The following is a 14,201-nucleotide window of genomic DNA, read 5'->3' on the forward strand; positions in this document are numbered from 1 at the left end:
AAACAGAAATTCAACACCACAAACCTATTTGAGCAGGCAGACAGCTATGAGATGCTTACTGCTACTCACTGGTGTCTCCAATCTAACGCTGCTCCCAGGACTACATGTAGAAGAACCCTCACAGAAAAGGGGTCCCGAGAGATTCCCTCAATTTACCTTCAAAGGGCTGTTTTATAATAGTGATTTCTGACTTCTTCCCTTCTCACTGAGTTTTTATCAACATGCTAGCTTATCACTGCTACCATGCTCTCAATACCTGTAAATATTTAACTACTAACAGCAATTAGGCACTTAACATTCAACCTACACTGGAAAAAAATAAAAAAGATCATTTGGTCTTCAACTCTGTGTCCCTATAATGAAGTCAGCCAAACCTAGGAGAGCTGGGAATGCAGACACACCTTTGTCTGGGGCCAGGGCAGTAGGAGGTACGTTCGGGGACAGTTGGTCGTGTATTTGTGGTCGTGTATTTCAGCACAACCTGAATTAATTTTTGAAATGGACCTTATTTAGGGTTTGTCCCTTTCTCTTCCCTCTGGTAGGGTATGACACATGATTTGAATAGCACTGAAGCAAAACGCAGCATTAACTACCTTTGACATTACACTTCAATGCACACTACAAGACCTGGCTGTGATACAGCTTAACAAGAACTACCACCCTAACTATGAACTCAAAAATGTGAAGGTTACGAATCAAAACCTAAAGGACTGAAAGGAGAAGCAATTGAAACAACGGGGCTGTGGCTCCTTACCAGTGTGGCTTGAGTTACTCAATGCAGAACCCTGATCTGAAGCTTTCAGCTTCTGGCAGGACTTCCCTCTTCTCTACCTGTCATTCTCTCATCTCTCCACGTTCTCCTCTGAAGGACTACAGAGAAGGTACAGTCCCATTCTCCCATGCTGCTAGCTTCGTGTGAAGGGCCTGCTCCCCCTCCAGCACCAGCACCTCAGCATAAAGTCACTGTCTGCAGTTCAAGTGTTCTGAGATTGCAGACTCCACCCTCCATGCAACAGCATGGCCTGTAATTAGCTTTGAACCCTATTTTAAGCCTCATCTCCATTCCAAATTGCCAATTGTATGCTTTGAAAATATACAGCAAAGCTAAATTACTCATCTAATAACACTTCTTTGGCTTATAAGCACACACGCCCAGGGGTCTCAAAACATTTGCGAGTCTTGGGGAAGAGCAAAGATGAAGTGTGAAACAGTTAGATGCCCTCACCTGAGTCTGCAGCCGAGCGACAATCTCCTTCCGAGCCTTCATGACTGCTTCCAACTTGCCAGAGACCATGATGGAAAGGCCTTGGTCCTTTGCGAGAGACAGCTCCAGGTGAGCTCCTGTCTTCTGCATGATGTCAAGGCAGATCTTGGCCTGCTCGCCTTCTCCAAACTGATTCATGTCCTTGTATTTCCTCTCCTCCAGTGGCACATGAAACACCTGCTCAGCCACAGGACAGATGGGCACAGCAAGCAGTCAGTACGCTTTTGATTGCCAGTGCCTCCCTCCATTGCCGTACTGGACTCCACTGACATAGTAAATTCCCAGGTTCGTGCAACCCCTCAGCCCTTCCAGTGGAGACACCAGCTGCAGGCAGGGAAAGTGCAAGAGCACTTCAGCCGGCAGACTGTCCCACACCAGGGGTCTTCCTGAAGTATGGCAGGCAGGAGTGCTAAGCTACGGTGGGAATATTTTAACACATTAGTGCTTGTGGCTTGAATTCTACAATCCTCCCTTCAGGCCCGCTCTAGCAGCTATTTGTGCAACAGGGACTGAGAGCTTTCTCTGAATAGTTTTCCAACACATCCTTCCCCCCTCAGAGTGGTCTTAGGTCTCAGCTGCAGTCCTCCTCGCAGCCTGGGAGAACGTAGAGCAAAGAGCCTGCCAATCTGCCACACGAAGGATTTCACACTCTGGGGAAAGCGAGCTTCACTTCACCTACTTTTTGGAGGAAGGCTGGGCCAGGGGGAATAGGGCACCTGCTCCCACCAACCTGAGTGATGACAGAAGCCTTTATCGGTCGGATTTTGCTCCAGGGCCCAGCAGGTTCCTGGGCAGCTTCCAAACATGGTGCTTTCTCAGGGAGCGGAGGAAAGGCTTCCTTGTAGGTTGGAGGATCATTCTCTTCTTCAGAGTTTAAAGCTGTAACTGAGGGGAAACAAACAGGGTGAAGAGATGCTCTCCAGGCAGAAATGCCCCTGTTCATCACAGGGGGTGCAAGTGTGTTCAGGTTACGTGTTCCCAATGAACACTATGTGTGTTCCCTATGAAGGGAGAGCAAAGGACGTGTGCACTACTATTAATCCTATTAGGGTTGTGTTTGTGGAGCAGCCAACTCTGGAGCACAACTGACCTCAGTACAGTGCAGACCGCAGCAGATGCCATGACCAATCAGCCTTGTCTGAGCAGACACTTTGGATGCAGAAAGTGAAATGTGCAAGCAAACGGTGGCAGCAAACAGCACATTTCTGCAACTTTTGTAAAGAGGAGCTAATGAAGGGATAACAAGCTGAGCAGGAAGAACTGAAAGGAACAGAGCAAGGCTGCAAGTCTGAAGGGGATAAGACAAACGTACACCAGAAGGAAGGCAGGGAGAAGCACTATAGTTAGAAGCAGATTGCAGGGAAAGCCTGGATGGGGACCTTATGCTCCACTCGGTTGTGCGCTGGACTGTGCCAAGTGGGCCAGCTGGCAGCTGGAGGATGGGTGCAGAAACGCACCAGTGAGCCAGTCAGCACAGTTACACTGACGTCCCCCCCAGAACCTGGATGAGCAAAGGAAGAAAACGACCGAGTCTAACACGCTGATCCCATGAGGCTCCCCTGCAGCCCAATGCCCCGCTGTTGCATGTATGCTCTCCCATGGCTGACGGAATTGCCAGTCAGAGCTCTGTGGAGATCTGAGGCTTGCTTCCTCCTGGCTCTGCACCGTGCGGCATCACCTCTGTGCTGCCGTTGGTGGAAAGCCAGAGTACGTGGTGAGCCACCAATCTAGGAATGAAGAATGCAATTTCTGCACACTTGTGGTGAACTGGATGCCTGGAGTGAGCTTGGGTAACAGCAAGGAACCTTGTTTGTGTTTAAAGGCACATCATGGGAACTCAGCTGTTTTCTCACCTTTCACCTGCTGCTGAGCCAGGCCGCTGCGGTGTTCAGCGAAGCTCTCCTGGGTCAAAACTGCCACGGAGCTCATTGTCGACTTCCCACCCACACACAATCCGGGTATGCCACTGGAAGAGATGGAGGAGGCAGCACTACTACCGACCCCATTTGAGATGCACAAAAATTACCCCACCAAGACAAAGCACGTGTTACTAAATGCTCTTCCGGTCAGCCAGACGCTACAAGGCACCTGCAGTGCCAGTCACAGCTGCCCAGTTCTCTTACTGGACCAGAGGGGAGCTCACAGCACAGCGGACACCAAAACCAGAGCTCCTCATTAAGAAGAGAGAGGATGTGCAACCTAAGAAGGTCACTGGAAAGGGGGACAACAGAAGTTGTTAAAGGATACTCTAATTAATCTATCTATTATTAAAGGTGTGCGGTTTTTAAAAGAGTATCCGAAGGTCTGGATAGTCAGTCCAAGACCACTGTTTAATCCTGCAGAGAAAATGAAACAGGCTCAGGATTCTACCTCTTCCTAAAGATGACTTATTTAAGTGTCTGAACTGCTGCTGATTTAGGGGTACACTCAGAAAGCCACTCTGATAAGCGTGCTTAGCAACAGCAAGATCTTTGGCACTCCCAAAATAGGAACTTACCAGCTAAATGGTCAGTAGCCAGAGAGTCCGTCCTGTAAGCTGCCCGTTTGTCAGCCTGCCAGCTTTTGCTTTATAGAAAAAGAAAAGAAAAATATTTATGTGGCTGCTCCAAGACAACAGGAAAACACAACACCCCCCTTACTGTAACTTTCAAGAGAGCACTGACTGTACTGTGTTTCAAGCTTACATCCTACCCAAAATATTCTCATACCGAGTCACATCTCACCATACTTTACCTGTCAGATTTTACTAGAGCTACAGACAATGCTGCTGCCTGCTTAAACCTCTCCACAGGAAGCCTGGGGTAGCTGCTCTTCAATCAGACCAGCTACAAGAGCAGCCATCCAGCATCAGGCAAAAATACAGTCAATTAGTAACAAATGTGCAAGACAGACATGAAATTTCAGGGTTGCAAGCAAGCATCGACATCTAGTCAGAGGAGACTAACAACCTGAAAACCTGCCAACAACACTGCCATCAGTCAGAAGTTAGGAATGTAGTTTAGTGGAGCTTTGGTGAATCAACATCGACGGCCTCGCAAACTAAGGCAAACGCTCAGGGCTATCCACACACAGCTACTGGCCAGTCCACCTCTCCATTTTTTACTGTAATAAGACGATACACCAGGCACTGAACTCTGTCTTCAGGCCTAACTCTGTCTGTCGGAAGGAAAAAAACCCGCACTAATTTACACAGATTACTTTAAAGGCATCCACAAGATGGGACCAGGAAAAAAAAGACGCTGTTGGTGGGAGCTTTACATCCCCTGCATCTGGACCTGCAGCTCTGTTAAAGAAGTGCTCAGGAATATAAAGACGTAAGAGCCAGGACACCGCACACTGTCAGATGTACGGAAGTTCACCCCCACACCCTCCAACTGCTTACGTGTGCTCTTGCTGGGTTCGCAGTCTCCTAAACCCCAGCGCCTCCGACTGCTCATGGCACTACAGGTCCCTCCCCTGTGCAAACCCTGCACTGCTGCTGCTTCTGAAGTGAGCTCTGGCACTTTTCGGTAAACTGATGGTTACCATTTCTGGCCTGCCAACATGTCAGAAAAGCCGCCCAAAACCACAGAGTGTCTGATGTGGCATCTCACATCATTTGTATGCTGACACTGTAAGGGGATGTAACAGAGGCAGGAGGGAAGGAGAGGAAAGAGCAAAGAGAGCAGCAACGCAACCAGGCCATTCAGACCTGATCTTCTCTTCAAGGAAGGCCACACAGGGTATTTCCACCTATTGCACTGCCACCTGCTATCAAAGCAATGGAGCTAATGTTACAATTAATTCTCTAACGACCTGTTACTGCGAGGTGACGGCTACCAGTCAGCCACACTGCCTGAAGCACAGCTTCTGCAGCACGCAGAGGCTCTGCAAGGCTGGTACGTGGGTACGGGCAGCTAGTCATCCAAGTCATCTGCTCTCGGAGAAAAGCTCGACTTCTCCCTGCTGGCCATGCTTACACCGGGGACTACACCACCGTGTCGACGGAGCCGCCACAGAACCAAGGGAAGTGGCACTGCGCCCGTTGCAGGCTGTTTGGGCGAGGCCTTCAAGCAGCCATAGGCTCCTCCAGCCCACCACGTCGCTATCGAGGATGCCACCACCTCACAGCAAGCCGCAAGCAGGGCTGAGGGCAGGAGCCAGAAGCACCCCGTACATCACAAGCAGCTGTCAAGGTCTGGCTGGAGCCTTGCTCGCGGCATGGATGCGCTTAAAGCTCTGCCTCCTGGGGAAGTACCACCTGGTTCTGCTCCTCAGAGGAGGGTAAGGATGAGAAGTCAGTGAAACTACACCCGATACAGTGCTCGCCCGAGAGCCGTAACCTCCAGGCACAGCTGTTGGTTTCACCGTGTCCGCGCCAGCTGCAGAGATCTTCCTTGCAGTCAACACCTCAGAAAAGAGCTAGATATTCAACAAGAAAACTAAGGGCAGTATTTACCCACATGAATTTCTGCTTCGTCACCCATGCAGTGAGCTAAGAACAAATGTTATTCATCTCCAGTAACCCCAAACATCTGGTATACTGTAGGCCTCAGGGATTCATCCCTGGCCAAAATTGGAGGCGGCCATCAGAATGGTATTTTAAACACAACGCGAACAGCAGCAGCTCAGGCACTGCGTTTGGAGCCTACACCTCCTCGTCTTCCCACTGTAGGTTTTGAAACTAAGGTTACAGCTACGTCACGCGAGCGTGCAGCTGACTGGGTCAACAGGTTTTAGGCTGCCTGCTTCGTACACGGTCCGTGGCGCTGCCTTTGTGTGCCAAAAGAAGTTTCAGAAGTGTACAGCACGCTGAAATACGGAGAACAAAATCTTCCTGAAAATAGCCTCTAGCAAGGGCCAGACCTAACCACACGGGAAATATTTGTATGGAGTGAAAAAAAGGCAAAGTCTTGGGTTACACTGCCAATCCGATCAGTCCTCGTGGACAGTAATGGCGAGCCGTGCGGTATCTTATAGACGTATCGGCGTTCTGTTCATCGCAGTAACTAAAACCGGACGCAACTAAGCCTTGCCAAAACCAGCGGGGCCGAGCCGGTCGGGGCAGGCACCGTCCTCTGCCAGGTGCCGGCAGGCTCCGACCTCGCGGTGGCCGGTGACACGGGAAGATCGCCGCTGTGGGGAGCGCTGGCCGAGATCCCCCAGGTGGCCGGCCGGCTGCTGCGTGGCAGGATGGAGCCCTTCGCGTGGCTTCCTGACGCAGCGGACGTGGGCGCGCAACGCGCCCGCTGCCTCCTCGGACGCGGCCGGCCTCGGAGCCGGGCGTTACGGCGTGCCTGCCGCCCCGCCGCCCCCGGGGCTCCCCCCGTGCCCCCCACCGACAGCCCCGCGCCCCGCTCCCCGTCCTCAGGGCCGGGTTCCCGCCCCCCCCCCCCGCGCCCCGTCTCCTCAGGCCGGGCCCCCCGGGCGGCACCCGCGCACCTCCGGGGGGGGGCGGGCAGCGGCTCCCGGGCCGGGGGGAAGCGGCGGGCCCGGGGCCGGGCGGGCGGCGCCGCCAGCGCCACCTCAGCACTGCCGGCACCGGGGGCGGGGCGGCGCCCTTAAAGGGCCAGGCCCGGGGCCGCTGTCACGGGAGGGAGGGAGGGAGGGGGACGGGGATGGGGGGATGTGGGGGGGGCACCGGCCCGCGGCTCCCCGCCGAGCAGCGACCGGCGCTGTGTGGGAGCGGGGCGGCCACGCGGCCTCCGCGAGGGTTCGCGGAAGGGGAGAGAGGAAACAAACAAATAAATAAATAAATAGAGAGACGGACCCGAGCGGGAGGAGAGGCTCGGGGGGTGCTGGCTCAGCCCCGGGGTTATTCACCCCGCGCCGTTTCGCAAGGCTCACCCGGCGCTGGACGCGGCGCTGGGGCTCGCGGCGCTGGGACTTCACGCGGAGCCGCCCCGCCGTGCCCCAGCCCGCACCCCCCGGGGCCGGAGCCCCCGCTCCCCCCTCACCCACCCCCAAAAAGCTGCCTGCCTGCCCCCCCCCCCCACTCCGGCCACGCCGGCCCCGGCTCAGCACGGCCCGTCCCGCGGGCAGGGAGGCCGGCCCGCACCCCGCACCCCCCCCCGGCGGCACCAAGCCCCCCTCACCCCCCGCTTCCCCCCGACTCACTCCGGCCGGTGCCCGCTCGCCCGCTCTGCTGGAAGGACCGGGAGCGCTCGGGGGGGAGAGCGGCGCGGCGGCCTCCGCCGGGCCTATATAGGGCGGGCCGCTGCCAATCCCCGGGCCGCACGTCAGCGGGACTTGCCCCCTTCCCGCCCGGCCACCGCCGAGCCGAGCGGAGCCGAGACGGGGCCTGGCCGGGCGCTGGGAGCACGCAGCCGGGGGCAGGCGGCCGCCGCGCTCCGCTGGGGGCTGCGCGCCCCCCGTTCCGCTCACAACGATTCGGGCTCGGCCCCAACGCGCGGCCCGAGAGCACCCCCGGGAGTTGGGGGGGGTGGCGGAGAAAAGTTCCAGCTCGGCACCAGGAGCCGCCGCTGCCACGTCACGGCGCCGGGGCCCGCGTCCCGCCAGCGGGAGCAAAGGGCCGGCACCCAGCGGGACGCTGCTCGGGGCCCGGCGGCTCCCAGCGGCCCCCGAAGCGCTCGCCGCTGTTGCGGGGCTTTCGCTCCCTTGGGTCCCCGGCCCCGGCTCTAACTCGGCTGCGCCCAGTTAACTCCCGTGCAGCTGGGCGCCGCAGAGCCCAGAAGGCAGCATCTTGCCGAAACCCCCTCGTCCTGCTCCCTGAACTCCCCCTCGTTACCTGGCTCAGCAGTGGCCCTCTGTGGGGACGCGCTGCCTCGTTCCTATGGGTACTGTAGGTCCTCTGTGTACGCAGGACGTCCTGCGACCAGCAGCGTTGCCAGGACGTTACGGAGGTCTGAGTTTTTACCAGAGCTCCCTCTCCCAGACTGTTTAAGAGGGAATATCCTTACCCGTCTCTGTGCCTCTTCCTTTATTTGCAGTTGCAAGTGGCAGGAGGTTACCGGAAGGCCGAGGGCAGCTCACCACGTGCCACCTTCGCTGATGTCTGCTGCTGAAGGACAGCTGTCCCACGCTGCCCTCCGCAGAGGACTGAGACATTCCACGGGGTAAAGGGTCGGGGATGAGACCCCACCTTTCCTCCCGCATTCACTAAGTGTCCCGGGCATGGATGAACGCACATTCAAAGGATGCTGGAAGGCCTATTGCGACTTGATGCGCCTTCCGCCAGCACCGCACCATCTGCATCCCACCGTGCCCAGTAAGACTCGGCACAGGCAGGGCAAGGTCTACAGGGGCTGCTCAGCGCCTCTCAGGCTACTTGCCCACAAGCGGCAACTCACCTCCAAATGCTGGGTTTGGTAGCTGAGGGGAGGGAAGACAGAAGAAGGTACCCGACACCTCGACAAACACTAACCTGCCCCCCTGCTCCTAGCATGCTTCAGCAGCACTACAACAGACCCTGGTTTCTTCACCTGCGAGAACAAGCAGAAAGGAAACCTCCTAGAAAAGAACACCAACGTGTGACAGCAAGGGTGAAGGCTTGGGCAATCCACAGTTTCCACAGCTTATCAAATTGGCAGCTCATATCACCAGTCGGAGGGAGGACACAAAAATTGGACCGGCAGAAATATGAAACTCAAACAGAGATAAACTTAACACTGACGAACATGGGTTCCAAAAAACAAGCCCCAAACCCATTCGGTGCGAAAGCCAAGGTTGAGGTACCAAGCAGCTTTCCATAGTGACTCCAGGACTCTTGGGGAAGGGAGGAGAAAGCTTTCAGCTCCTTAAACCACTGGAGCAAAGACTACAACAAGGCTGGTCTTTGCTGGCACACGCACCCTCAGCTGAGCTGGGATTTCGCAAAGCATTTCTTCCAGCCTGTTCTTATATTGTTATCCCTCTTTTTCCTTCCAGAAACTGCCAGCCTTATTTGGAAAGCAACCGAAGCACGCTCCAAAGAGCGCGCGCACGCTATGACTTTATTTCCTGTTAAATATAACTCCAGATTTCTAAAACTGTACAAATAAGCACCCTTTTCATACCCTGGGTGCTCATCCTACACACAGAAGTCACAGAACACCACAAAAGAACTACCCCTGGAAATATCCACTTTGGCACATCCCTCACCAGCGGCATGACAGAAGGCGGGCTGAGGGGAGAATGGGATAAGGAAGTAATCTGAATATTAAAAACAAAAACAAAGCATGATGGAAGAGGATTCAGGGCACAGGGCACTCGTATGCCAGAGAGCGCTTAGGTTCTCAGACAAAGCCAGCAAGATATGCTGCTCAGCTCTGAAGCTATCACTATGGCCTCCCCTTCCAATGGGATTTTTTTTTTTTTTTTATTTCTACAAGAAAACTCTGAAGTTAGGGGTCAAGTTATATAGATCCTTCCATCATGAGAACGGGGAGAAATCATCATAAAACACTGACTGAAAGTGAGTCCACATTATGTGTGTCTGAATGGCTTTCACACCAGATTTTATTTGCCACAAGGAAGGAAAATGCCAGAGGTGTTCAAGTCGGGCTCCTCTTTTCCTCACTCATACATCATTACCAGTCAGCAGGGATTCTGCGGGCCAAATTCTGCCCTCGGCTGTACCTAAGGCAATCTCACCATCTTCAGAGGCCCACTGTAAATACCCGAGTAGAGAATTGCTGGTAAGAAAAGCCTGCCTGAGCCCATACGCTAATCCCAACTCCATTGTGACCGAGGGAGAGGGTTGGAAGGCACAGAGCGACTGCATGTGTTTGTCTCACGTAACCTAGGTGGTATAAATAAGGGGTCCCAGGGGACCGCGACATCATTTGCCTTTCTCTTGGTAAATCCATCTTGTTTATAGAGGGCAATCCTCTCCCTGCACAAGCAGAGGGGCTGGGCAGCCACTGAAGGAAGGTGACTAACCTCAGCAGGCCTCTCAGGCCAAAATGGTTGTTAAAAGACTTATTTATTTCCTGGGCACTCTGACAATAAAATTATGCAACCATCAACTAGCAAACAATATATATGCTGCCTTTCCTAAACTATCACAGGGCACTCTACAAAATGGGGACAAGCAAAATAGATTATTCTGGGAGAAGAAGAGGAGCAACTTAGTGCTATAGGCAGAGTTCCAGTATGACCGAGTACCTTCAGTACCCTCTGACCACAGCGAGAGAAAAAGCTTTGAGTTCAGGGGGAGGCACGCATCTCTTACACTGGAATACTGTGAGGCAACTGGATTTGGTGGTTAACACCGACAAACCATCAAGAGACTTGAGCTCCACTGTTAGCTTTGGTACCGATCTGCTGTGGTGAAATTCTCTCAGTCGCCCTGGCTGTACACACACAGGGGTCTTGATTTACTCTGTGGAGTTAGTATTTCATTTCACGTTGTTAGAACGCTGTGATCCTTGGATACCGGCTGCTATGACAAAACAAATGCCATTTCAGAGATGAGGAAGAAAGTCAATGGACAGTTTAATAAAATCAATCCAAATCCACGCAAAAGGTCAGAGGCAGTTCTTCCACGGAGACTGAGGGAGAAATCTGGTAATTTAACAGAGAAATAATACACTCAGACCAAGAATGATTGAGGTGGATTTCCTACCTGTGCTTCAGAGGCAGTTATAGCAAATCTAGTCATTGAAAAGTTCATCAGAGTAGAGGCAAAGTTCAGGTCTTCTGCCTTGGAGATCCAGAAAACAATTTAAACACGAGGGACAAAGTGAAAGGAAGTATCTTCCTGTGGTGCCTCACAGTTTTACAGTAAAGCAAAACAAAACACTGACTTGACTCAACGACTGGGAAGAGGATCGGAAAACAAGTTCCCTGACAGGCAGCTCGGGCAGAGTAGCGGAATAGGAAGAAGTCACAGAAATTCAGAGCTTCAAACATCGGCTGGAGGTGTGGGGCCCTGGTGTGTAGCTCAGCCTCCTGCTCCCAGCAGGGCCACACCGGGGTGATCAGGGCTCCAAAGCTGCACAAACTTTCCGGGCAAACTGCTTATGCTGAACACGAAGCATGTTATTACCTGAACACGGTTTTTCATTTAAAAAATTACCACTGCGTGCTCATCTTACACAGGTGCCTTCAGAGGGCTGCTGCGGCACTGCTGTTCCCTGCTCAACCTGCACCGAAGAAGAAAAATCTGCCACCGGTAATTAGCTGAGAGCTACTTCCCAAAGCCTGTTTGAACGCTTGTGGTTAAATATCACAGTGAGCCAACGAGCACGGATTGCAGAGATGCTGCAGAACAAAGCACGCACTATTTTCTTTCTGTTCTTCAAAAGGAAACTTTCACTTCACCCTCCTTTGGCTACCGGGTTGGACTTCTTTTGTTTACCTTCTCAGAGTCCCTCGCTCCCTCTCTTGACAATTGTAATATAAAATGAACACGTGGCATTTTATTTTTTTTTTTAAGAGACGTTGCCAGAAGCTCTCATGCGCTACGTATCACATAGCTCGGAAAAGCAAGGGACTTGCAAGGCCTGAACTCCCCCCTCCCCATTTGTTCACATTACTCATCACCTAATTAGACAATGTGAAGTTGACAGCGTCCCTGCGCTGCAAGGTGCCAGTGGTTTCCCTGATACGCTCCCACAGGCACTCGTGAGTGGCTGTTCTGCAGGCCAGAATCTGAGGAGCTTCCTGCAGCAGTTTCTAAAGATGACGACCACTTCCTTTCACAGAGACTCTGCTAGGTAAGGAGACAGAGCAAACGAAAAAAATAAGAACAATGGCAAACTAAATGAGACGCGATTCTTTATACCTTGCTTAGCTCCTTTGATTCCAGATATTATACAGAAAAATGTAAGCAGGGCTATTCCTGGCCCCTTGAGAGATTTTAAAGATTCCTCAGTTACTGATGTCTATTGGACAACGGAGACTTCAGGGAATGCTGGAGCTCCATTTTTATAAACTTTCGACGTGCTCTGGTATTTTTTTTTCTCTGAGTTCCAGCTCCCCAAGTCACATGGCTTTGCACGACACTTTGTAGATCTTCCTCTTTATTTCTACCATCAGGTTACAATAAACAGTTTGAAAACACGACCCACAAAAGCCAGTGTCACTGCGACGGGCGCAAACCTTAGAAGAACTAATAAAAATCAAGCAAACTTGCAGGGAGGCTAGCGATTTGTCTGGAGAGGGAAGGAACCCAGAACACCTTCCGTTTGGCAGCAATCCCTATGAAAAAACAATGAAGTAAATACCTGATTTTAACTGCCACTTTTTGAAAGCTGTGACAAGACCCTAGCTATTTAAGCGTAACGTCCCTTTGTCCTATTCATAGCGCATGCAACAGGGGCTCAGCACATCCACAGCCAAGCACTAATTCCTAATCTCCACCAGGCCAAGCAAAAGGCTCTTGGTGAGTTAGAGAGAATTACATCACGGTGATCTGAACTGACAGGGAAAAAACAGACGGTCTTCCCTTCCAAAGCTGCAAGGCCACTCTAAGCCTGCTATGAAAGAAGAGAGACAGACAGCGGGAGCCGAGCGAAGCTATTCTCCCTAATTGTTGCAAATAGTATTATTTTACACTTAAAACATCTTCTGATAACTGAATCAGTTCCAGTCCCACCCTGCTCATCTTTGGGTTGGAGCTGGAAGGGCACGTGTGCCGTTTTAGGCACAGTTTTTTTGCTTTGACACTTGACGCCGTGCAGTCCTCCACCCACACGCCGCTGTTGTCTCTGCTGGATGAGCAGCGCGAGGCTGCAGGGAGAAATAAAAGGTTTAAAATCTCTTCCAAGAACTTCTAAATGTCTCTCGATGCTTTTTCCGCTACGTACTGTTTGATCTCATTTTTAGCCACAGCTCCATCGCAACCAGAGCCATCAAGTCAACATTTTAATTTCATGACACCATTTACAAGAGCAGGCGTAGAACTTCACGGTTTCCTCAGTGCTACTTAACCAGCTCTACCTGCAAGCAGAGCCACGTATTTACAAACCGGAGCTTCTCCAGAGATTCGAAGGGTCCCCGCATGACCAGGCACCTAAATCCCAGTAGGCTGTAGCAAGCGCTAAGGCACTAATTCTGAAAACACAAGCACATACAACAACAGGCCAGCCATAACACCTGCCCTCCTCCCTCTCACACCCCGCCTGCTCTCCGAGTTGTTGTCCTCGACTTTCCTTCTAGCTGCTCCGACGCAGGTTTACGTTCCCCTTTATCACCTGAACAGAGATAAGAGCAAACTTACTTTCTGCTGTGCAATGGAAACAGCCAGCGTTGGGCTTGAGCTGAGAAGGGAGGGGCAGGGAGGTCAGGCAGCCCGCACCGCCTCCAGCACCCCTGGAGAGCCTCGAACCCTGGGACCAGCAGCAACGGCCCCATTTCGGTAGCTCCTGGCCTCTCGCCCCACTGTGGCTTTTCTCTGGCTTTGCCCCATCCCTTCCAACAGGGCCATCTTCCCGGCATCAGCTCTGACCCTTCTTCACTGCCATTTTCCTGACCCGAACTGGGTGCCCACCCCATGCCCGATGTCCCCGTCCCTGCCCCAGGCTTTGTTTGTCCCTCACCTTTGGCAAACATCCTGTCCTGTTTAATCCCCGGTACGAGAAACGCAGGGACAGCCAGAGGCAGGGGACCAGCAGCAGGAAGAGAAACAGCAAGCGGTCCTACTGCAGGTGGCCACACCTGCGTCGAGCACTGGGTGTCCGGGCGCTCGGTGCTCCTCTCAGAGGCCTTCAGGGATTTTTCAGACAAGCCACCGCAAAAAACAGTGTGAAAAAACAGTCCACCAACACTAGCAGACGTGAGGGTAAAGGGACAGAGGGTGACGCCCCTGCTACGTGCCAGTACCTTAGACCAAGCCTGACATCTGAGTGATGCAAGATGGTTCTTCCAGTTAGCCGGTCCCTGATGAAATATCTGCCAGAGGTTAGCTTTACGAAAGCTAGCCGTATCTGCTTTATATTTATGACAAGATACGATACCAGTGACCTTCCTTTAAAGTCCGAGTCCTCTGCGTGGGTCAGACAGCTCTTCTGTGGAC

At 52.7% G+C, this 14,201-nt stretch overlaps 1 protein-coding gene across 2 annotated transcripts in view; it reads right to left on the bottom strand.

Annotated features, from left to right (window-relative positions):
* The window catches only part of HDLBP (high density lipoprotein binding protein), a 39,766-nt gene that overhangs the window by 19,942 nt on the left and 5,623 nt on the right, over positions 1–14,201 (bottom strand). The window contains exons 1-5 of one of the 2 annotated variants that reach the window (XM_048077308.2): positions 7,361–7,452; positions 3,762–3,829; positions 3,118–3,230; positions 1,995–2,149; positions 1,226–1,441 (exon numbers count right to left, since the gene is read on the bottom strand). In XM_048077308.2, the coding sequence (XP_047933265.2) occupies positions 1,226–1,441; positions 1,995–2,149; positions 3,118–3,193 (447 nt within the window). In that variant the 5' untranslated portion in view covers positions 3,194–3,230; positions 3,762–3,829; positions 7,361–7,452. Of the gene's footprint in view, positions 1–1,225; positions 1,442–1,994; positions 2,150–3,117; positions 3,231–3,761; positions 3,830–7,360; positions 7,453–14,201 lie in introns of those variants that run through there. The other variant, XM_048077307.2, reaches the window with a different exon arrangement.

Source organism: Anser cygnoides, chromosome 9, assembly GCF_040182565.1.
Source record: "Anser cygnoides isolate HZ-2024a breed goose chromosome 9, Taihu_goose_T2T_genome, whole genome shotgun sequence".
In the NCBI taxonomy this organism is placed as follows: Eukaryota; Metazoa; Chordata; class Aves; order Anseriformes; family Anatidae; genus Anser; species Anser cygnoides.